We start from the raw sequence: 25,525 nt of genomic DNA, 5'->3' as shown, positions 1-25,525 counted from the left end.
ATCACTAAGTATATATTATTAAGTTTTTGCAAAAAAAAAAAAAAATCGTATTTATAAAAGTTTAAATATATCAAATTACACCAAATTGAAACTATCAGCAGAAATATTAATACTTTATTATATAAATTTAATTTCAAATATATATATATATATATATATATATATATATATATTAAGGTTAAAATGTAATTTTACACACACACACACACATATAATATTAATATTAACCAATAAAAAGTAATAATGAGTCATTTCCGAAAAGCTTCAGGAACAATAGCCTAGACTGGTCTGCTTCCTCCACCGTTGGGCTCTGTAGACTTTGGCGACAAGTAATGGAAGAAGAATATTCCGTTGATCCCGCTCTGCTGCTCGAAGCCGCTTTCGACGTCGCCAACCGCCCTGGTTAACTCATACCTCTCTCTGCATATTATATATATATGTGTGTGTGTGTGTGTGTGTGTGTAGGATTTGTGTGTATTCTGTGTACACACGCAGGTTGTATGCATATTTAATGCAATTAAAATTTTCAGGTTCCCTCTCCGACAGTTCAGCTCAGGAATTTCTCGCTCGCTTCCCTCTCCCTGCCGTTATTAGGTAATTTTGAATTTTTATATATTCTGTAATTCTAAAAATGTAAAACTACTGTTGGGTGCAATTGCTATTGAGCATTCTGTATTGTAAGTTGTAACATAGTATCAAAGCATGAGATCCCAAGTTCAAATGCCGCAGATGCAATTTGCTTTCATAGTTCAATAAGTTTGTGTCTTTACTAGTTTGGTTCATTGGCTTACTTTCTATGGGCTCTACACTTTGGGATTAGTGGTCAGATATTGAGATAAGCCAATTGTTTATGTTTATTGCGTTTCCATGTAATAGAATTTGGTTCACGAGTTTAACTCTTTTGTGTCTGTTAATTTGAATCTGAAATTTTTTGACAGTGCTCTGCAAACTAGTGCGGATTATCCTGGTCTGGAAAATGCTGTGGTCCCTTGTTTGGAAAGGATTTTCAAAACTAAACATGGAGCATCTCTTATCCCTCATTTTATGGTATGCTAGCAATCTTGAAGCATGCAATTTGTCAAAGTAATGTTTCATGGATTATTAGAATTTCAATCACTGCTAGTGTGAAGGGTACACATGACTTATGAGTAAGGTTTGTTATGTGGCCTTCATCTTCAGAATAAGACAGGAATTATTTTTCTCTTTATTATGATATTTTAGTTACAATTCCACTTTTACCTAGCAGTCAAAATCTGTCTGCCTAGGATATCATCTTTGTTTCCTTTCTATTTGAGTTCTTATAATTTTTTTAATAATTCAGCCCATTGTTTTAGTTGGTCTTGGAGCGGATTCTCAAAATGTGAGACATCTGGCCTGCGTAACGGTATGTGTCTGGTCTAGTTTTTCAGACGTTATAGGAAATTCTAATCGTGCAAATCTTGTACACCTACTCTCATTTCCATTTTGAATTATTAAATGCAATCATTCTAATAAAACACATCCATCAATGTTTCAGGTATCTTGTTTATTATCAGAGAGTTCTGATGGGAGAATTTCCGTTCAACTAATTCGTCAGTATGGTGTTTATCCACTCCTGCTGAGTTGCCTGGTTGATGGGTAACCTTGCATTTTTACTGTTGTCATTAATATGTTCTTGCAAAACAAGGATTGTATTATGCTAAAATTAATACCTGTCTGCACGGTGTTTTTAACAAGATTTTATCTCTTTTATGGGATGCTAACCAGTAAGTGCTTCTGTGAGAAAAGAAAGTGTTACTTCTTGGTATAATTTCCCGAAGTTTGTTAGGAACGGAATCCATGATTTTTATGTTTGTTTGTTAGCTGTTCTGCATGAAAGCTGTTCTGCTGATGATCATGGTTTTTTGCTACCTATTATTCTTATATGATTATAGGTCATTTGTCAAGTTTGATGTGGCGCATGCTTAAAGCTTAACCTGAACTCTTTCTGTTAGACTATATTCTTGAACTTCTAAAGGAAAAAGTTCAAAGTGGTCTAAGATATACTCCACTTGTCTTAAAAGGAACACTCAATGTGATATGCGTGAAGCCAAGCTATTTATTGTTACTAGATTAGTTTCATGTTTTGTTAATCTCGATAAATAAAACTTTGTGATATTAACATCAATTACACAATCAATAGTATTTATCAATCTAAAAAAAATTAACTAACATTGCTCATCACCGCTCTTTGAAAATTTAGTTAAATTAGATGGTTAAGAAACTGAGACAGCTTTCAAATCTCACAGTGACCATGGTGGCAGTCTAGATTTTAGGCTTCTGTACGATTTTATGACTCGTCTATGTACAGAAATATTTCTTGATTTAAGTTACTAATTACAAAAAAATCGGCGGAAATGTTTGATTGATCACATTTTTTCCATATTTTCTTCATAATCAATGATTTTACACGTAAGAAGGCCTAAAGAAATTATACACATGAGAAGGCCTAAAGAAATTATTGTCACTTAACTGTCCCATTATTCTGATGCCATTCCAAGATTGATAAATGTCCACAATTTTGCCTGCGGTTGATTGTATAATTTTGCTATTCAATGCATCTTACAGACAAACTCCTTTAAATCTCCTACTTCCTTCAATGTTTTGGTACAAAATGAAGTACATGTGTGCTCAACATTGCTTTGACCGCTGGAACCCCTATCTTTTTCTCGTGGAGAGGAAAATTGCATAATGACTAATTACTTAAAATATATATATGCTTGTGATGGCATTGCCAATTGGATGCAAAAACACCATAGTACGTATATGAACCCAAATCAATTTACCCATTACCTCAATATATTGGAAAACTGTCCTTGATTTTGTGTTACTGTGCCAAATCTTGTACCCTGCACTAAATGTTGTGGTTAGCAATCTTGCTTCTACAAAAATATCAAGTTGCGATACGGTTTGTGCTGTATATTGGTCAAGCGTGGTTTATGCAATTATGTGTATCTGGAATATGCTCTACAAGACTTTCTTTTCGTAATATTAAACACTGTTTATCAAACTCCTTGTTTTCTTATAGAGATGATCAAGTGGCTGCTGCCTCAGCCAATGCAATCAAAACTTTAGCCAGCTATCCTGAAGGAATTGTATGTGCCAGATGAGATATTATGATCAATGATTTTTCTACTTTCCTCTTGAATAATTTAATGACATTTTACTGATTAATAATTGCATAATGTTTTCTAAAGGGGATTGTCTTTCCGACAAGTACTAATGAAGCTACACATCTTGAAAATTTGGCTCAAAAGTGTTCACCATTGGTAAATTCTCGATAAACATCACTTGTAATTTGTGCACTGAATGTTACTTGTATTCCCAAAAGTAGCTCATCGCGTCACTTTTAATTTCATTAGTACATATTTAGTATATATGTATGTGCATGTGTGTATATTCACATGACAAATAAGAGAAAAATTGTGCTTTTAGTCTTACTACTTTTTCAAGTGAATTGATCCAATCAGTTTAATTATAGAATCTGGTTCTAAATAAATTGATTACTAATTTTTAGTGATATCTGCTTTGTATCAACTCATTGAACTTTTGAATAAACGACTAGAGACCAAGTAAATCAAGTTTGGGCAAGATTTCTTCGTCGTGGCTTGTGCATGTCTGATTTGCTGTTTCTGTTAATTGAATTTGATTTTTGGTGCAAAATAGCCAAATATTTTTTGCTGAATAAAAATTCAAGCAAATTTTAGTCGTTAATGGTTGGTTGTTATGGGATTTGCAATTTAAAGCACACCAACTAGTTTTGTGAAAATTTGTTATTTGTCATTTCGTATCTGAAAGAGTGTTGTTAACCTGACTATACCTTATGCTTATTACTTTCATGGGTAATCTGGCATTAGTTTAATTCAAGTTCTTTTATTCTTTCTAATTTTTTTAAATGTGTCAAGGTAAGAGTTCGGCTTTTAGCCTTGATAGTGAGTCTCTTCTCTATTTCAAGCTCCGTGGCATCAGAAATCTCAAAGTCAAATCTTCTAAATCTATTGGAGGCAGAAGTGAGAAATACTGATGATAGTCTAGTTATTTTGAGTGTGCTGGAACTTCTATCTGAGGTTTGTTTTTAATCTTGTTTATTTTGCACCACACATTACTTCACCATGAAATCTAATAGTCATCTATGTTTATCTTGTTTGCTGTTTTATATTGAACATGACATCACAAATTCCTCTTTGTTATGCATTTGGGTGTAATTATAAAAGATCATAATTAGGAGTGCAAAGGAACCTAATTGAGTTGAATGCTAGTTATTCTTTCATCGAGATTAAGCTCAAATTTTTTTTCCGGTGCATAGGCTGAAAGCTTGAAAAATGAACTGTTTTGGGCTCAATTTTGCTAGACTAAGGATTTGAATTGTAGCTCAGTTCATTTGGTTTGAACTTAATTATCAAGCTCTCTCAAGCAGAAGTTCAAACTAGCCCGAGGTTATTCTTTCGTTCATTTTGAAAATATTTATAAAAGTTAATAATTGTTAAAGTTCACAAGCGGCTCCTGATCTATCAAACAAATTAATTGGGGATCGAATTTGACCTGAAAATATATTCGAACATATTCAAGTTCCGCTCAAGTTTGATAATTTTGAATATAAATGAAGTAACTGAGCCAGCTTGAATGGCTATCTAATCATAATAACAATATAATCCCTTAGTAACCGCAGTGTACCATAACAGAAATGGCCAAGAAAATATGGTCTTAACAGAATGTATATGTTAATGCTGAGCATTCACTGGAGAGCATTTGCTAGTTGTTAGCACAATACCCACATTTTGTTTTCTGCTTGCTGTGGCTTGATACTTTTATCTGAATTGTTATCATATCTTTTCAAAATTTGTTGAACTAGACCTGTTTATTTCAAGTATGGAAGCTAGCTCATTTCTTATTTATTAATTGAGAAAATTCCTGGACTGCTAAAGTTGCAACATTTTTAACTCGAAAAGGGTGAAGGCGTGGACAAGATGGTGAAAGTTGTCATCCAGAGGTTGCTTATCCTTAGTCATAATCTTTCATATACTATTTCTCTGAATCTCTCTATTTGAGGCAGAAATATTTTTATGGGTCTTTATTGTTTAGTAGAAGGCATAAATACTATAATCTTAATGAATGCTATCTTTTCTTGATAATGAAGTTGGCGGAAGTTCAGCATAGTGCAGAGTTTGTGTCAAGAACCAGCCTCTTTCAACTACTATGTTCTATTATCAGGTTCTTGGAAAATTTCTATTCTCTTTTAGTATTTGTTTCTTCTGTTTTTTCATGCCTTATTCAGTTAAATTTTGATCTTTACTTAGCAGTGAAGCTGCAGAAATGATCTTAAGATCACGGGCAATGGTGATAGCAGGAAGGCTTTTGTCCAAGGAAAATGCCTTTGAATTCATTGATGACTCCAGTAAGCTTAATGTTCTTTTTTCTATTTTATTTAGTAGCTAAATTTATGTAGTATATCGGCATGTTTGATATTTTATCAATATGTGTCATTTAGCAGTTTGATGTTCCATGCTCAAAATGAAACCTGCAATGGTTGTTCTTTGCTATAGCATTTGAAGGCTAAAATTGTTATTGTCATTTAAACACTATCTCTGCCGTACCAACATGCTTTTTTTGAAGCACTGTATGTGGAAAACATGAGGAAAAAAGCTCCTGTAGTTTATTATTACTCCTCCAAGCATAAACAAACTTGATGGCATGAGTCAAGTGCAATAGCGAACTTTATCTCTTGAACAATTGTGTTAGCTGCAACATTCTGTTTTTCCTGTCTTATGCTGTAGGGTTTTACAGATAGAATATTAGTAATTTTCATTTCAAACAATTGCATCCATCAGAAAATGATTTGGGACAAATGAAGAGAAATTCATGCTTGCTAATGTTCGCTCTTGAATACAGGTTTTACAAGTATTATTTCAGCTATTGATGGAAAGTTTGAGTTCCTGGAAAGCCAAGATTCAGATGCATGTGAATGTGCCCTTGAAGCATTGGGTCAAATTGGATCATGTGAGTATGCATCTATATTATATCTGTTGTAAAAATCGACAACTTGTACCTTTTTACCTTTTCCACATTCTTCTTTGTCATCTAGTCATATTTATTCCATGTTTTATGCATTTTTCCTAAGTATGCACCTGTTTTGCTTCCCCAAACTAACTACTCTTTCATTGATGTGCTTTATCATCTCTATATTGATCGAGTGATATCCATACATTTCTTTCTCTAAAAACTTTTGTTTTGCTCTATTAAACCATTTAAACAAGTGAAACAAAAGTAGAAAGAAATTTTCTCGCTTAATTATTCATCTACCTTCATACAAGATATGTACATTCTATCATATACAAGAGTAACTAATTAAGGAAAAACTGTAATTAAGAAATCCCTAATTGATATGCACAAATACTGCTAATATTATTTCCTATACTAACTAAACCAACTAAGTAATAATACAGTCAAACATAATCACAATTTATTTAGTATATCTTCAGTAATCTCCAACACTACCCCTCAAGTTTAGGAATAAATATTTTTCATTCCAAGCTTGCTAATTAGACCTTCATGACTTGGTATAGCGAGACCTTTTGTGAGGATGTCTGCTTCTTGTTTAAGAGTGGGGATGTAGCATAAATTGATGCCTACTTCCTCAATTTCGTTCTTGATTAAACTTCGATCAATCCTCACATGTTTCATTTGATCATGTTGAACTGGATTTTCACAATGCTAATGACATATTTGTTGTCACTATGCAACTTGGTGGGTTTGTGAATAGGAATTTGCAAGTCTTGCTCAAGCCATATAACCTAACATACTATTCGAGCAGTAGTCCGGAACTCTACTTCGGCACTACTCCTTGGCTCTTTGCCACAACTGCCTGTTTCTTACTCTTACATCTGACCAAGTTGCCCCACAACTTGGCGCAATATTCAAAAGTCGATTTGCAATCTTCACCTCCTGCCGAATCAGCAATGACATATCCTTCAATACTTCGTTTTTCATTCTTTTGGAACATCAATCCTCTTCCAGGAGTTCCTTCTAAGTATCTCAAAATGAGATGTCTCAGAGTAGGTGAATGTATGTATTGCCTCACCACACTCACAGCATATGCAATGCCTGGTTGTGTAAGAGATAAATAAATCAAAGCTTTCAAAGGACTACGACAAGGAGATCCATTATCCCCTTTTCTTTTCAACTTGGTTGTAGATGTGTTGGGAAGATTGATAGAAAAAGCTAAGGAATCGAAACTGGTAAAAGGAATCGAGGTTGGAAGAGAAATGATTGAGATATCCCACATACAGTTTGCGGACGATACACTCTTTTTCGCACAAAACGAGGAACACATAAGAATCATGGTACAAGTGGTAAGATCTTTCTGTAAAATGTCGGGCTTGAAAATTAATTGGGAAAAGACTACGTTGTTAGGAATTAATCGTGAAGAATCAGAAGTTCAAAGGTTGGCAACACAATTGGGATGTGGCAAAGAGTCATGACCGATTCAATATTTGGGGGTACCTTTGGGAGGTAACCTATTGAAAGCATTGTTCTGGCAGTCGGTACTTAATAAATTGTCCAGAAAACTCGCTGCATGGAAGAAAGGATTTCTGTCTAAAGGTGGAAGATTAACATTGATTCTTTCAGTCTTGAATTCAGTGCCGATATATTACATGTCGTTATTCAAGGTTCCAAAAAGTGTTGGAGGAGTCGATGGACAAGATATCGCGGAATTTCCTATGGGATGGAGCGGATGGAGACACACATATTCACTTGGCCGCATGGGATCAGGTTTGTAAGCCAAAGGAAAGAGGTGGACTGGGCATCGCCAATATCAGCCTCAAAAATGCAGCCTTGATTGGGAAATGGTGGTGGAGATTTTTCAAAGAAGAGGGGACCTTATGGAAAAAAATCATTGTTAGCAAGTACAGATTGCAAGAAAATGGGTGGGATGCGGGTTTGGTGAGAAATGTAACGTACAGATGTCCTTGGAAATTTATTTTCCGGATACACCCAGCTTTCAAACTGAAAATTTTAGTTAAGGTGAGGGGAGGGGACAAGGTAAGATTCTGGGAAGATAATTGGGTGGGTGAAGGTTCCTTCAAAGTTTGTTTCCCAGCTTTATTTCAGCTGTCTTCTTTACACAATCTGCCCATTTCATATTTTGCAACATTTGATAATTTAAATCGCAATCTTTCTTGGGATTTTCATTTCAAACGGGGGGTGAGAGACGTGGAGATTGAAGAGTTGTCAGGGCTATTAGAAGTCTTAGAATCGGCTAGTTTAGTTGAGGGAGCGGAAGATTTCATACAGTGGAGCGGGGACTCATCGGGTATTTTCTCTGTCAGTTCTTTCTACGAGTCATTCTTCTCAAATAACATAAACCCAAAATTCAATCTTTTCGATGCTATATGGAAAACACCGGTTCCTACCAAAATTCAGTTCTTTTCTTGGTCAGCCACTCTGGGTAAGCTGCCAACCTCGGAGATGATTCAAAAAAGATGCTCTGGGATTGCATTGTCACCGAATTGGTGTGTTCTATGCAGAAGTGATCTTGAGACCCAGGAACATTTACTCATACACTGTCCGTTCACGTCTAAGCTGTGGATTAGAGCGCTGCAAGAAATGAGGTTGGTTTGGGTGATACCAAAATCAACAAAACAATTGTACAGCATGGATTTGGGACAACCAACCGGTAAAAGAGGGGGAATATTTTGGAGAGTCGTGGTTCATTGCCTATGCTGGACAATTTGGTTGGAAAGAAACAAGAGAATCTTCGAAGGAAAAGAGACAAATGTTGAAAAATGCTGGGAGAAGATAAAGATTAGCGTGGCCCTTTGGATTGGAAATCACAGAGAATTCGACAATGTTTCTGTCTTCGATTTGATAAGACAGTGGGATTATGTTTATCACTGATTTACTATTGCTTTAGTGTTTTGATTTAGGACAGTGAACTGCTAGTCCAGTCCACTGATGTAATCCTAATTATTATATCATTAATAAAATAATGTTTCCTATAAAAAAAATATATCCCATATGTCTGTGAAACCTTGAGCCACTAAACGAGCCTTATACCTTTCTACTTCTCCATCTGCCGTGTACTCCACTATGAAGACCCATTTGCTTCCTGCCACTTTCTTATCCTTTGGTAAGTCAACCACCCCCATGTTCCATTTCAAACAGGGCCCACATTTCTTCCTACACAGCATCCTTCCACTTTGGTTCCTTAAGAGCCTCATGTTATCTCATGGAATTTTAATGCCATCGATTTTTGTTGTAATGGCTTTAAAAGCAGGAGAAAACTTTTTGTTGTTAGAAAATTTGATGTAGGATGTTTATACACACTCTTAAGTATTACCCCTTTTCCGTATTGCAATTGGTAGCTCCAAGTCATTTTTAACATCAGGATCTGATCCTTGGTAATGATTGATCTTGCCGAGAAGCTTCTGGCCTTCGACAATAGGTGTGAAGAGGTTCCATAAGACCCCCTTGGATTGTGATGTGGACTTTAGGTACTTTGAACGGGAATAAGAGTAGGGACGAGGCTTGTATGCGAGTGTGTGTGGATGGTGTAGAGACATGATCATTTTCTGGTTTGACAAGGTAGAATTCTTGGGTAGAAAGGAGACATCTAAAACATCTTGTGGCTTGGGAGGAGATAGATCATGTGATGTAGGAAGTGACACAGTGGGATCCCAATGATTGTCTTCATCAATATTCTCCCCTGGATATGGATGTGATGATAGAACATCATATTTTCGAAAAAGGTCACATCGCACGAGACAAGGCATTTCTTGAGAAGGGGAGAATAAAATTTGTATCCCATTCGGGTTAGAGCGAATTCAACAAAGACCCATTTAAATGCTCTAGGGTCGAGTTTGCTTCTATGTGGTTGTTTATTAAGGACACACAATGTGCAACCAAAGACGTTTTTTGGGGACAACAAATTAAATAGGTTGACATTTGGGAAGTAATCAACAAGAACATTCAAGGAAGGTCTGAATTGAAGTGTTTTTGAAGGTAGATGATTAATCAAATAGGTTGATGTAAGAATAGCTTTCCGCCAATAGGAATTAGGAACAGAGCTCGCCAATAGGAATTAGGAACAGAGCTCGCCAATAGGAATTAGGAACAGAGCTCGTGAACATCATTGATCAAGCTACTTCCAACAAATGACGATTTTTTCTCTCAACAGTCCCATTTTTCTTAGGTATGTCGACACAAGAACTTTGATGATGTATCCCATGATCCCCTAAATATTGACATAATTCATTTGAAAAATATTCCCGACTGTTATCTGTTCGAAGAATTTGGATTGTGGACTGAAAACACATTGAGGACAAATTTGTGGAATTGTTTAAACTAATAAAATGCCTCATATTTATCTTTCGTCAAATTCACCTAACAAACCCTGGTATGGTCATCAATGAAAGTGATAAACACTGAGTTTTATTCAAATTGAATGTTCGAGACGGACCCCAAATGTCATTATGATCCAACTGGAAAGGTCTAGAGGGTTTGTATATATGAGGTGGGTAATTTACTCTAGATTGTTTGGCAAGGACACAACGTTCACAGTGAAACAGAAGTTTTTCTTTTTTGATAAAAATATTTGGATACAAAATCTGCATATAAGAAAAACTTGGATTTCCTAAACGTTGATGCCGTAACAAAATTTCAGAATTTGACGCAATTGAGACCCTTGACTCTCGAAAGGTAGTACATACCATCTTTCTTCAGCAATGCCCAATCATCTTCCCCAAAGAATGATCCAGAAATTTGCAATGAAAGGGGAAACATGTCACAACACCGTTCATGTCTTCTGTTAACCTACTAACTGGCAGCAATATTATACGGCAATTTAGGCGCAAAAAGATTGATTTCAGTATCATATTTGGTAGGAAAACCGTGCCCTGTCCCGTGACATTTGTTTTTTTTCAATCTGCGACGCACACGTTGATCTTGTCTTGCATTTGGTGTAATTTTCAAATACCACCATAGACCCAATCATATTGTCCGATGCCCCTGTATCGACAATCGAACAATAGGGTTGCTGTGATGTTGACAGAAAAGTGTGACTTACTGTACCTGTTTGTGCCATGGCTGCTGTGTGATTCTTAGAGCTCTGACCATCATCTTCTGCGGAAATCTTACTTTCGCTGGGAAATTGCCGTAGCATTCTTCAAACTAGCAGTAGTGCTTGAATTTGATTCAGCCACATGGGCCGATCTTGGTTGTCAGTGTTGTTTCCTAGGTTTCAAATCAGGGGATTTGCAGTGTATGTCCCAAATAGGTTTCATGAGTGTGATTTGGTTTGTTACAATAATCACACTGAATCTTGTCAGTTTGCCGAAATCCTCGTCCTTTGTCTGGTTTATTTGTTACGGGAGCATAGCCTTGTGTTTCCAAGGGATGTGGATATTGGCTGGAATGATTCATCATCCCTCGCTTCCTGCTTTCTTCCCGTCTTACTTCAGCAAAGGATTCACGAAAAGTAGGGAATGGCTTCACACCGAGCAGCCTTCCACCACGCACTTCATCCAACTCCGGATTCAGCTCATTCAAAAAATCAAGTGTGCGCTCTGTTTCAAGCATATTTTTCTATTTTTCTGCATCAGTAGGGCATGCCCATCCAATCTCGTAAAAGAGATCTATTTACTGCCACATTTCCTTTAAGTCTTCCTTGTTTGGTGTTGCGAATTTTTGACCAAATCTCAATGGATTGATATGTCTTTTCTAGATCGGAATAAATTTCTTGGACTGCATCCCAAATCTTCCGTTGCTGTCCTGTAGAATAAATATGTCCGTCCAATACCTGGCTCCATAGAATTTATGAGCGAAGCCATGATGATCAATTTTTCTGCCTCCCAAGTACTATAATCAGCCGCTGTTGTCGTAGGGGCTGTATTGCTCCTGTCAAGTACCCGATTCACCTCTCCCTTTGATGACAAGAATAACGGACTGAAACCATTCTCGACAATTCAGTCCATTTCATTTGTGCTGCGTGATTTGCCGAGAGCGGCTGTTAAATGAAGGTGTTGGGGTGGATTTTGATTTAGGTGCTTGAGGGACTTGGTTTGCGACAGTAGAAGATTCCTTGGAGCCCATTTTTGTTGGCTGTTTTACAAGAAAATGAAGAAGAACGCGGCACGGGTATTCGTGTCTCTGATACCTTGAAACAAGAGTGGAAATAATTTTTCTTGCTTAATATATACACATTCTGCCATACACTAGACTGACTAATTAAGGAAAACTCTTTATTGAGAAATCCCTAATTGATATGCGCAAATCCTTCTAATATTCTTTCCGATACTGACTAAGCCAACAAAGGAATAATACAATCAAACATAATCATAATATATTTAGTATATATTAATCTCCAACAATAAGTAAATAGATTAAAGAGAAAATAATTTTCTTTGCTTGTATTGACTTTAAGCCCTTCCTGGAATATATGATAACTATCTCATTATACACGTAATCATGATGCAGCATTTAATGGAGCAACATTACTTCTGATAACTTCACCTCCTGCTGCCAGACATGTTGTAGATGCTGCTTTTGACCGTCAGCATCATGGTAAACAGTTGGTGAGCAGACTTGCCCCACTGCTTCATGGTTTTTTTGGTAAAAATATCAGTAAGCGAACTTAGTACTTGTTTTGTTAACACCAGTTTGCAATACCTCTCTCCCCTGATTGTTTGTTTGAAATGGGTACACATGCACATGAGGACCCACTCCTATCATTCATCACAACAAAATCTAGAATAAAGGATTTTATAGAAGCTTTCTGGGACTTGTTCACCATTTCTGGCAAACTTTTGCCCCTTTCTGGAAGTGGGAAGTACAAATAACACATAAATAAAATTATTGGAAGGTTCAAGCATCGTAGATGTAGATGTGTATCTTTTATATTTTGTGATCTTTTTACGGGAGTGTGTAGGACCGTATAAGAATAGAAATGTTTTATGTTGGTATATCAATTCACAGTATCACCTTTTATGACCGAGACTGGTTCTTTTATGGGCACAGGCTGCCTTGCATGCTCTTGGAAACATTGCTGGTGAAACACGCGTGGGAAGCAATATTGTGCTAAATAACACTGCAGAGGAAAATCTTAAGCTCTTAATTTATGAAAAAGCATCCAACACAGCTAAACTGACTCCGTCAGTAAGTTGATTCTTCTTGACCTCCTTTTGATTGTTAATTCACACCATTTAACTTTCCCTTTGTTATTGCTTCACTGTGATAGGTTTGGCTTTTATATTATTTGTTTACTGTGTTGTAGTTATTTGGTGGGATCAGAAAATATATATTGATACGCAGGAGAGAACAAATAATGAAATAAAATATATGAATCCCTCAGTATACTCCAATATCATTGTTTGTACTCCATAGCCACCGAATCGGTGATGAACTTATTCTTTAAGCTACATTTGTACTACTTTGAATGAACTTGGTTATTTACTCTGCTAACGACGCATCTTGAAGTTTATTTTGAATGCTTTCTTGGTTATCCTGAATGTTCTCTTTTCTGCATCCTGTACTTGATATGATGGTGATATATGTTGCAGGGACTACTCCTATCAATTCTTCAACAGGATTCTGAAATTCGTACGGCGGTGAGAAAGCATTTGCATGACTATCAAACTTCTATTCTTTAAAGAGCATCAGAGTTGAAACTCTATTTAATTTCCAGTGATTCAATATGTCTAATTCTAAAATTATCCTAGTTAATGAAGTAAGCATGAAGTTTATTAAAGGATAAACTCCGTTTTCAAAAACTTCGTTTGCTTTAATAATGAACTTTTCCACATCTCTCATTTCTCAGGCACCATGTTGCCATGGTCAGTCTCCTTGTGCTTAATACTATTGGCTATGAAATAGTAGAAGCTGAAACCAGACTTTTAGTCTCTTTATCTTGTGTGTTGAGAACCTGGTGCCTTCATTTTTTTCCCCAAAAAATAATTATCTTCCTCTTTCTTGAGCCCGATCATGACCGATTGTTTGGTATTACCATTCTTTGTTCTTTATGTTAAGAAAAACAAGAAACCATCTTGAATTTGTTGAACATATGTGTTGCATATTTTTCTTGTTTCTGTACTTTAAAGGACATAAATAATATATTGGCTATGGAACAGTAGAAGCTAAAACCAGATTTTTAGTCTCTTTATCTTGTGTCTGTTGTGAACCTGTTGCCTTTATATTTTTTTTCCCAAAAAATAATTATCTCTCCCTTTTTTGAGCCTGATCATGACCGATTGTTTGGTATTACCATTCTTTGTTTCTTTATTTTATGAAAAACAAGAAACAACCTTGAATTTGTTGAACATGTGTTGCATATTTTTCTTATTTTTGTACTTTAGAGGACATAAATGAAACGACATCCCTTCACAATCAGTTGATTTCTGGTTTGTCTGCAGCCTTTATGTTATATATGGTCTAGTTATTGTAGAAGAATATTATTTATTATTTAGATTTGATTATATTTAAATTTGATTTAGGATATTCTGTTTCCTTAGTTTGTTATTATGTTTCTTGAGTTTATTATTCTGTTTCCTTAGTTGATGGGATCACATCAACTATATATTTGGACGGTATATTATTATTGGTTGAGGAATAAGAAAAACAGGCTGTATTGCTTAATGGTATCAGAGCCGATCTGGTACCCTAGCCACCTCTTTTCTCTCTTATTCGTCCGGCAGAGCCCTCCCCAGCCGCCTCTTTTCACTCTTATTCATCTGGCAGTCCTCATCCCTGCTTCATCCTTATTCGTCCAGCCATACTCATGACTAAATACGGCACCGACTATGGCATGACATCAAATACATCTTCCTCGGAAGTCACTTTTTCCGAAGTCAATTCCCCAATCTCCTCCATCCCCGACTTCTCCTCTAATATTGTTACAAACAGCAAACTCTATGGCCAGAATTATCTTCATTGGTCACAATTTGTGTTCATGTATATTTGCGGTAGAGGGAAAGATGGACATCTCATGGGTAAAACTGCGGCTCCGCAAACTACGGATCCCAAACACTGATCTTGGAAGATTGATGGTCGCCTTGTTATATCTTGGCTTGATAAATTCCATGACTACTAAGTTGGAGACAGTTTCCTACTTCACAAGACACCCAGGGACATGGGAAGCGGCACTTGAAACATACTCGGGCACATAAAATACCTCTGAACTACTTGGGGTTGAGACGAGACTATATGATCTTAAACAAGGGGATATGAGCGTTACTCAATACTATAACACTCTCACACGCTACTGGCTGCAACTAGACCTATACGAAGTATATTCTTGGAAGTGTGTTGATGATTCTGCATTATATAAGAAGATTGTTGAGCAGAAAAGGACAGTTCGATTTCTCTTTGACCTAAATAGAAACCTAGATGAAGTCAGGGGGAGAGCCATGGTAATCAAGCCCTTTCCTAACCTTAGAGAGGCCTCTGCAGAAGTTAGGAGAGAGGAAAGTAGGAAAAAGGTTGATGTTAACAGAAAGTAAACTTGGAGTGGAAGGCTCGGCTTTATTCACCCACAATTCCTCTCAGCCCAATAGGTCTGGCAAGGAACGGCCCTGGTGTGACCATTGTAAGAAACTGGGTCATGTCAAGGCTACTTGGTAGAAATTACACGGCAAACCAGTAGATTGGAAGCCATCCAACACTCGAGTTGAGAGAGAAATCCATGCAAATAATGCCACTATCACAGAGATTAGTACCGAGGGTAGTCCTTTCACCAGAGAGCAAATAGAGGCATTGCAGAAAATGCTAAATCAAACATCGAGCTCTGGACAACCATTCCACGCACCTGCCGAGTCACACACGATGCTTCTTGCACACCAAGGTATCATGTCCTACGCTCATATTGTCAAAAATAAATCCGTACAGCCATGGATAATCGACTCAGGGGCCTCAGATCACATGACTGGAGACTCCAGCCTCCTAAAAAATTATTAGCCGTGCACGAATAATTCTGGAGTTCGAATAGCTGAGGACTCTTTATCACCTGTGACAGGAATAGGATCAATTCAGTTGACAAAAGGACCTTCAACTTTCTTCTGTTCTTTATGTTCCAAAATTGAATTGTAATTTGATTTCTATCGGTCGACTAACCGGGATCTTAAATGTGTGACTAAGATCTATTCCCATCTTTGTGATTTTCAGGAAGTGGATTCAAGGAAGGTGATTGGCAGTGCTGAGATGCAAGATGGCATGTATTTGCTCAAAGGAAATAATCTCTTCAGTAGACAAGTTCACTCACCGGGCCTTGGTCCTACATCAAATTCAGTTAATTGTTTCCCAAATTTTGTGTCTTTTTCTAATTTAGCGTCTATTGAAAGCCAAGTTATGTTATGGCTTCTTCGCCTTGGTCATCCTAACTTTGATTATATAGGAAAGTTGTTTTTTCATCTATTCATTAATAAAAGTTCAAGCGTTTACCAATGTGAAATTTGTTAACTTGCATGTACATCAGGGAAAGGATTAAATTTCTATGAATCTAACTTTCACAGCTGTGTCTCAGTGAGAAAAAACCCTAGTGAGAGAATTTTTCGAAATGTTCTCCCCCCTTTTTCCTTCTTCGTCTTCTCGGCTCAACCTTCCTTCACCATCTTCATATTCCGAGCTCTGCTGACCATTTCGTTTCCTCATTCCTCGTCGCCGATCGCCGACCATCTATATTTTTTCCTTTTCCCCTTCCATTCTCTCCTTTTTCCGCTACTTTCCGAGTGCATTTTAGCCTCTTAACCTTTCTTCAGTTCTCTTCAGTACGTCACCAGTGCTACCGTCATGTACGCATTTAGAAACACAGATTATCGGGGTGGATTGTACAAACCTGGGTTAGCTGTTAGGGACGAGACGGTTAGGATTGAATTTAAAACGTTCACCTTGAGATTGGGTACCAACGGCAGGTCGATATGGTGGTCGGAAAAAACAAGGACATCATGTTATATGTTGGATTTCAACCGCGAGGAGGCACATTGGATTAACCTGACGATCAGAGATTACATTCATTCACCCCAATCAAGATCGACTTTTCGACTTTACAGAGGCATTAATTCAGTGTTCACAATGCAGAGCTTCGAAAACAAGCGAGGAAGATATCTAGAACTGTCTAAATTCAATAAACAGGGTAAAAAGCAGATTACTATCGTGCCTAGCGGAGTCAACGCAATTGGGTGACTAAGATATCCGAGGCAGTGGACAAGCTGATATCGGGGAGTTATCAGAGGGAATCTTCACATCAGTTGCCATCTCACGGAAGATTTCAATACAGATTTAGAGAAATTCCTCAGCATAAAGGATTCGGGGAAAGGAGAAGCAAAGGAGGGCTTATGTCATCGACGGACGAGAGTAACAAGCTGCGGATAAACAGGAAATGGAGTGAATCCATAATCATTACCAGAGGCAGTGTAACATTTTCATGGGAGCTAATTGAAGGAGTTCTTGGGAACGCAACGAACAGAAAGATAGAACTATTTCCTTTTCAAGCTAACAAAGCTCTTTGGTGGCCCTCAAATCAGGAAGATTTTTCCTTCTATATCAATTTAAAGAAAGGTTAAGGGAACTGAAGGAGGCTTTCTTAAAACAAATATGAGCATTTCACTGGAAGGGAGAGCTATAGAGATCAGAATCAGAGTAGAAACATTCGATTCTCAGGGTTACGAAAAATATGCAAAGCAAATCTATGCTCAAGCAGTTGTGAATGGAAAGAAGATATTGGCGGGCTGGGGAAACAAGATGAGGAAGCCTTAAACAGCCACAAGAAAGGAAAATCAGTACAGGGGGATCTACCCGTCCAAGTTCAACATTCGGCAGGATCAAAAGACTTTTGCGGATCACAAAGTGGGGAGGGTAGATTGGAAGAGAGTCAGGGCCCAGTAGAATCAAGAGAAATACCAAAAAATTCTGACAGGAAGACTGATCATCGAAAAAGTCGACTGACGCAAAGGTGCTGAAGATTTTGAGGAACATCAATCCTAAGCATCCATCAGATTTCACAAGTTCAACAGTTGGATCCATGAATAGCAAGCAGAATGAGGTTCAAGATAATCAGGCGGGAAGTGACAGAGTCAACACCACAACGAAACATCTTTGGAAAACATACTACCGAAGATGTAAAACTGATAACTTTTTGGGAGAAGAGGATCAACCTATACGGGAAAAAAGGGATTACAACATTCATGACAGAAGGTTGCACATCAACGAAGGAGAGATCGAGAAGCAAGACTAAGATGAGGTCGAGATTGAAGATTCACAAGATGAAATGAGAGAAGTGAAAAGTGATTCAGCTGATTCAGAAAGTGTTGGCTATATTGGTTCTGAAATTTCTGATAAGGTTGAAGATGAAGTCCCACCTTTGAATGGGTTGTTCTCGCCAGTAACGAATACAAAGGACAATACAAACGCCGAACTTCGAGAAAATCTAAAACCTTCTGCGGGACAGTTACTTAACGGATTTCATTCACCCTTTTTAAACCATTCTTTCTCGTTAACTTCGATTTTACCGTCCTCTTTCATTGTCTTGGGTATGTCTAGTGGTTTTTTTGGAGGAGGGTTAAGTATAGTTGATGAAAAGTCTTGTAATGAGAGAGATATACCACCAAGAAAAGTGGGGGAGGTTAAGGAAATTTATGAAAAGAAAATGACAGGGATGGGCATAAATGACAGAAATGCGGATAAGGCTAAGGGAATAAAAACTCCCTTGAAGAGGGAGATGTACAGATTACAGTGTGGAATCAGATATGACCGAGGTTCCACTTCGAGGGGTCCCAATCAGTTTACATGAAGATTTGTGCATGGAATATAAGAGGTGGTGGGGCGGCGAGGAAAAGAAATTTGGTCCGGACAATAATTCAAAACGAAAAACCAGACATTGTGGTCTTCTTGGAAACAAAACGTGAAAAAGTAGAGAAAAATTTTGTGGCAAGTGTGTGGAAATCAAGATTTGTTGATTGGGTTTTTTTACCATCGGTTGGTAGGTCTGGGGGAATACTGGTCATGTGGGACCCCCGAGTGGTGCAAGTTAATAATAATCTGATTGGGGAATTCACGGTTTCCATTGAGATTGTCGGGAATGACAACAAAAATTGGTGGTTCTCAGCCATTTACGGGCCCGTGAAACCGAGATTGAGAGATTTATTTTGGGACGAATTAGCGGTGTTGAAGGTAATCTGTGGGGAGGCTTGGTGTCTTGGAGGTGACTTCAATGTTGTGCGGAATTTGGGAGAAAAAATAAACAGCCAATCCTTAACTATTAGCATGTCCTGTTTCGATGCTTTAATAGAGGAATTGGAGCTCTTTGACCCACCACTTTTGAATGCTAAATTCACTTGGTCCAATTTTAGATTGGTGCCAATTTGCTGTCGGTTGGACAGATTCTTGTTTTCGACGGGATGGAGAATCTTATTTCCTTCTTTCAGACAAACTGTGCTTCCAAGAATTACATCTGACCACGGCCCTGTTTTGCTTGATACATCCAAGTTGAGATGGGGTCCAGCTCCCTTCAGATTCGAAAATGTTTGGTTGTCACACCACACATTCAAAGACCTAGTGCGGACATGGTGGAACAAAGGGGCTGTCCAGGGGTGGGAAGGATACAAATTTATGCATAAGTTGAAAAGTATCAAAAATGATGTATCGGAATGGAACAAAGAAGTGTTTGGTGATGTCCGTGTCAGCTTCTACTAGCTGAACAATAAGCTTAGGCAGTTGGATGAGATTGAGGCTGTTGGGCAATGGTCAAAATTGATGAATGAAGAGAGAAGGGCTGTAAGGTGCGAACTGGAAAAAATATCCTTTGCAAAATTTCAAATCCAAAGCCAAAAAGCAAAAATCAAATGGTTACAAAAGGGGGATCAAAATACAAAGTTCTTCCACGCACTGTTGAATAACAGGAGAAATAGAGCATTGATTGAAAGAGTGGAATTGGACGATGGAAGAGTGGTTACCGAGGAGAAAGAAATTGAGCACGAAATTATCAATTTCTACAAGAACTTGTTTACGAAGGCAGTGGGAGAAGGGGGGGTTCGGCTGAGACGGAGAGGGAGTTTAATGGGTTGGATTGGGCTCCGATCAAGAGAGAAGATGCAGAGGACTTGGAAAATAATTTTGAGGAGGAAGAGATTAAAAAGGCTGTGTTTGATTGCGATGGGACAAAAGCGCCAGGGCCGGATGGGTTCACTTTGGCATTCTTTCAAAAGAACTGGGATACATTGCGAGGGGATTTGTTAAAGGTGTTCGCTGAATTTTATTAGGATGGGATCGTCAATGGAATTACAAACGAAACCTACATCTGCCTCATCCCAAAGAAAAATGACGCGCAAAAGATAACCGACTTTCGACCAATTAGCTTGGTTACGAGTTTGTATAAGATTTTGGCAAAGGTGTTGGTTAACAGATTGCAAAAGGCTTTGGGTAACACAATTGCGGAGAACAAGTGTGCATTTATCAAGGGTAGACAGATATTGGATTGTTGCCTCATTGCGAATGAGATTGTGGAAGAGTATCGCATGAAGAAAAAAAAGGGATGGGTGCTGAAAATTGACATGGAAAAGGCTTATGATAAGGTGGACTGGAAATTTTTAGACAAAGTGCTACAAAAAAAAGGTTTCGGTGAGAGATGGAGGAGGTGGATTAGAGGATGCGTTTCTAACGTGTCTTTCTCAATATTTCTAAATGGAAGAACATGTGGGAAAATAAGAGGAGAAAGAGGGCTAAGACAAGGTGATCCTTTATCACCTTTCCTTTTCAATCTAGTAGTGGACGTGTTGGGGAGAATGGTGGACAAGGCAAGGCAAGCAAACGAGCCGATGGGGCTGGAAATAGGAAAAGATAAGCTACAAATCACACACTTACAATTTGCAGACGATGCTCTGTTCTTCACGAAATCAAAGAATGATGTGATGATATTAGTGGATATATTCAAACATTTTGCTACACACTCAGGGCTGAAAATCAATATGGGGAAGAGTGTTGTGCTGGGATTGAATTATCCAGAAGAAGAAGTAGATGCAATGGCAATCGCATTGGGGGGAAAAAAAGAATCGTGGCCCATCAAATACTTGGGGTTACCATTGGGAGGGAACCCCACCAAGACTGAGTTTTGGGAACCAGTCATTTCGAAAATGGCTAAGAAATTAGCTAGTTGGAAAAAATCTTTTCTATCTAGAGGTGGTCGCTTAATTTTGATAAGGGCTGTACTTTGTGCGATGCCTTCATATTTCATGTCCCTTTTCAAAGTACCTAACAAAGAGGCTGCAAAAATGGAAAAAATAATGAGAGATTTCTTGTGGGACGGTGAAGAAGGGGAGAAACATTGCCACGTCGTCGGTTGGAAGCAAGTGTGCAAACCAAACGAAAAAGGTGGCTTGGGATTGGGGAATATTTGCCTTAGAAATAAGGCTCTTCTTGGAAAATGGTGGTGGAGATGTTCGGTGGAGAGGGGGACGCTGTGGAAAAAAGTCATCAAAAGCATTTATGGGCTACAGGAAAACGGGTGGGACATGGGGTTGGCGGAGAGAAACACATTTAGGAGTCCTTGGAAATTTATATCTCGGTCTTACCAGGCTTTTCATCAACTTATTAGGGTGGTGCCTAATCAGGGAAACATTATTCGTTTTTGGGAGGATGTCTGGGAGGGAGGGGAGTCGTTTAATTCTAGATTTCCTGCTTTGTTCCGTGTTTCTATTTTAAGAAACAAACCTATTTGTCATTTTCTTCATGTCGTCAACTCTGGTGGATTTTCTTCATTCACTTGGGATTTGAGGTTTAGGAGAGATTTATCGGAGGAGGAGTTAGGAGAGTTCACCACTCTGCTAGGAGTCTTAGATAGAGTTAGATTGCAGTTGGGCTCGCAGGATGTTAGAGTTTGGTTGGGGGATTCGTCGGGGCTTTTCTCTGTAAAATCTTTTTATAATTCATTCTTCCCTACATCGGATTTTCCTCAATTCAATTGCTTCCATAAAATCTGGAAAGTGCATGTCCCGCAAAAGGTTAAAATTTTCTCGTGGATTGTGGCATTGGGAAAGTTGCCTACGTGTGATCGGGTGCAAAAAAGGTGGCGGGACTGCGTTCTAAGGCCACAGTGGTGTTGTTTATGTAGACAAGATGAAGAGTTTCAGGACCACATCCTACTGCATTGCTCATACTCCAGAAGCATTTGGATTAGAGTTCAAAGAGAAATGGTAGTTCAATGGGCCCTTCCAAACCAGGTTAAAGAGTTTTTCTATTTCGATTTCTAATGCCCAGTGGCACCGAAATATAATGATTTCTGGTATATGATTCTACACGGAGTACTATGGTCCCTATGGTTGGAAAGGAATAGAAGAATCTTTGAAGATGCGCACGAATCAGTTGATCAGATATGGGATAAAATGAAATTCAGAATTGCATCATGGACTGTGAGCTTCAAAGATTTTGGACACTTAAGTATTTCTGATTTAGTCAGGGATTGGAAATTTTTGCTGTCGGGATAGTAGTTCTATAAGCCATATAGCTCAAGTCATTACTGTAACAGTGCAATTATTGCGGATTACTCATCCGCATCCTATTGTAATTTCTACATATTATAATAAAATTTAGTCTTTTATCAAAAAAAAAAAAGAAATTTGTCAACTTGCCAAACATACAAAAAGTATCTATCCGAGTTTACTATACAAACCTTCATCTCCATTTTCTATAATTCATAGTGATATCTGGGGACCAACACACATCAAGAATATTAATGGGGCTAGGTGGTTTGTTACATTCATAGATGATCACACAAGAATTACTTGGACCTTTCTCATGAAGGAAAAATCAGAAACATCCATAATCTTCCAAATCTTTCACTCCATGATATCCACCCAATTGCAGAGCAATATCAAAGTTCTTAAGACTGATAATGCTAAGGATTACTTCAACTCTGTCCTTGGATCTTATTTTTCCAAACATGGTATCATTCACATAAGTTCTTGTGTAGTTACCCAACAACAAAATGGAGTTACAGAAAGAAAAAATAGACACTTACTCGAAGTTGCCCGTGCTATCATATTCACCAACAATGTCCCCAAGTATTTATGGGAGAAGCCATTCTTACTGCAACTTACCTCATCAATAGGATGCCAAGCCGAGTCTTAAAATTTCAAACCCTCCGTAAGACACTTCTCAATACCTATCCTCACATTCCCTCGTTTTCTTCAGATCTACCACTCAAAGTTTTTGGATGTTCGTCTTTTGTTCGCATTCACCAACATCATCACACTAAATTCGATCCAAGATCTCTGAAGTGTGTATTCCTCCAACCAAAAAGATTACAAGTATTACCCTCCAATCACTCGAAGAGTATACAGCACCATGAACGTAACATTCTTTGAACATCAGCCCTACTTCTCCAAATCCGACTTTCAGGGGGAAACCTGGACTTCGGATCCTCTCCTAGATACCAACGATATACCAGCCCAACAAATACCCGCTCCTGTGTATCTTCTCGAGCCTGAAATAGTTCCAGCACCAGCCCAACAAATGTCCACTTCTGTGTCTATACCCAGGCCTGAAATAGTTCCAACCTTGGCTACTCCTACTACTGAAACTGCTCCACTTGATTTAAAACAACCACAAGTCGACACTCACAACTCCGAATTACGTGTCCATAGAAGGAGAAAACCCATCGAGCATATACAGGACATCAATCCAACTCAGAATTCTCAATCATCAGCACCAGACTCTCTTGCCCATGATGATTATATGATTGATGATTTGGATCAGCCAATCGCCCACCAAAAAGGTGTTAGAGGGTGCATAAATCATCCTATTGAGAAGCATGTAGCCTATGGGAAGTTGCTTCTACATACAGAACATTTATTTCAACTCTTGCCAGCATGCAAGTGCCTAATTCTGTACAGGAAGCTCTAAGGATTCCAGCATGGAAGAAAGCAGCTGAAGAGGAGTTTCAGGCTTAAGAAACGAACAATACATGGACTCTTGTAGAGCTGCCACATGGCAAAAACCCAGTTGGTTGTAAGTGGGTATTCACAGTAAAATACAAAGCAGATGGTAGTGTTGAAAGATTCAAGGCTAGACTTGTGGCCAAAGGTTTCACGCAGTCATATGGGATTGACTACCAAGAGACATTTGCTCCAGTTGCCAAACTCAACACAGTTCGAGTTTTACTCTCTCTTGCAGTGAATCTAGATTAGCCTCTTCACCAACTTGATGTAAAAAATACCTTCCTGAATGGGGATTTAGAAGAAGAATTTTATATGACTATCCCTCCAGGAATGGAAACCAAGCCAAACAGCAGGTTAGTATGTAAACTTAAGAAGTCCCTGTATGGCCTGAAACAGTCACCACGAGCTTGGTTTGATAGGTTTGCTAAGGCTGTGATCGCTAATGAGTATCTCCAGTGTTAGGCAGATCATACATTGTTCGTAATAAGCAAACTAGGAGGGAAAATTGCCATTCTCATAGTATATGTTGATGATATCATACTGACAGGAGATGATTCAAAGGAAATTATCAGTCTAAAAAATATTTTGGCTGCGGAGTTTGAAATCAAGGACCTTGGGAACATAAAGTAATTTCTAGGAATGGAAGTGGCTCGGTCCAAAGAAGGAATTATCATATCCCAAAGAAAATATATACTAGATTTGTTAAGCGAAACGGGTTTACTTGGATGCAAATCTGCGGACACGCCTATGGATCCTAATAAGAAGATGATCAGGAGTGGGGACAATGACCATGTGGATAAAGGAAGGTATCAGAGACTAGTTGGTAAGCTCATCTATCTATCTCATACTAGACCTGATATTGCATACTCTGTCAGTGTAGTCAGTCAACACATGAATGATCCAAATGAGGATCATATGGAAGCAGTGATTCGAATTTGAAATACTTGTAGATGACTCCAGGACACGGTCTTCTATTCAGAGAGTCTAAAAATCGGGTTGTAGAAATCTACACTGATACTAGTTGGGCAGAAGAACTAACAGATAGAAGATCAATCACTGGTTATTGTTCATATGTTTGGGGTAACCTTGTGACGTGGAGAAGCAAAAAGCAAGCTATTTTTTCTCGCAGTAGTTCTGAATCAGAGTACCGTGTCTTGGCACTAGGAAATTTTTTTTGATAGGAAACATATATTTTATTCAATAATAAAAATCCATTACATTGGAAGCGGAAGAGTTTTCCACAAAAAAAGAGAGTACAACAATCAAATTAAAATGTTACAAACTTCCAATCCCTAATCACATCTGAAAAAGCTAGATGACCTAGTTCTTTGATATTTCTTGTTGACTGCGCCACCCTGAATTTCAGCAATTCCCAAACTTTGTCCTCCGAGTTAGACTAGTCATTGAAAATTCTGTTGTTTCTCTCGAGCCATAATGTCCAAAACGTGAAATGAACGACCGTATACCAGAAGGTATTCACGATAGCCCCCTTTTGAAATCCCGGATCTATGATAAACATATCTTTGGCCCTCATCGGAAACATCCAAAAGAATCTCATTGCATCACCTTAATCCAAATACTTCTTGAGAAAGAAC

At 38.1% G+C, this 25,525-nt stretch overlaps 1 protein-coding gene across 2 annotated transcripts in view; it reads left to right on the top strand.

Annotated features, from left to right (window-relative positions):
- The first annotated feature begins 213 nt into the window (after window positions 1-213).
- Window positions 214-25,525, top strand: part of LOC140804893 (uncharacterized) — a 29,364-nt gene continuing 4,052 nt past the window's right edge. Inside the window, exons 1-14 of one of the 2 annotated variants that reach the window (XM_073161050.1) lie at window positions 214-402; window positions 531-594; window positions 939-1,047; window positions 1,322-1,384; window positions 1,517-1,617; window positions 3,047-3,113; window positions 3,216-3,287; window positions 3,924-4,085; window positions 5,156-5,229; window positions 5,319-5,413; window positions 5,908-6,015; window positions 12,490-12,587; window positions 13,030-13,167; window positions 13,572-13,619. In XM_073161050.1, the coding sequence (XP_073017151.1) occupies window positions 333-402; window positions 531-594; window positions 939-1,047; window positions 1,322-1,384; window positions 1,517-1,617; window positions 3,047-3,113; window positions 3,216-3,287; window positions 3,924-4,085; window positions 5,156-5,229; window positions 5,319-5,413; window positions 5,908-6,015; window positions 12,490-12,587; window positions 13,030-13,167; window positions 13,572-13,619 (1,269 nt within the window). In that variant the 5' untranslated portion in view covers window positions 214-332. Of the gene's footprint in view, window positions 403-530; window positions 595-938; window positions 1,048-1,321; window positions 1,385-1,516; window positions 1,618-3,046; window positions 3,114-3,215; window positions 3,288-3,923; window positions 4,086-5,155; window positions 5,230-5,315; window positions 5,414-5,907; window positions 6,016-12,489; window positions 12,588-13,029; window positions 13,168-13,571; window positions 13,620-25,525 lie in introns of both variants that reach the window. The other variant, XM_073161049.1, reaches the window with a different exon arrangement.

Source organism: Primulina eburnea, chromosome 11, assembly GCF_022965805.1.
Source record: "Primulina eburnea isolate SZY01 chromosome 11, ASM2296580v1, whole genome shotgun sequence".
Classification (NCBI taxonomy): domain Eukaryota; kingdom Viridiplantae; phylum Streptophyta; class Magnoliopsida; order Lamiales; family Gesneriaceae; genus Primulina; species Primulina eburnea.
The sequence above is the reverse complement of the archived record's forward strand: the minus strand, read 5'-3'. Positions and strand labels throughout refer to the sequence as shown.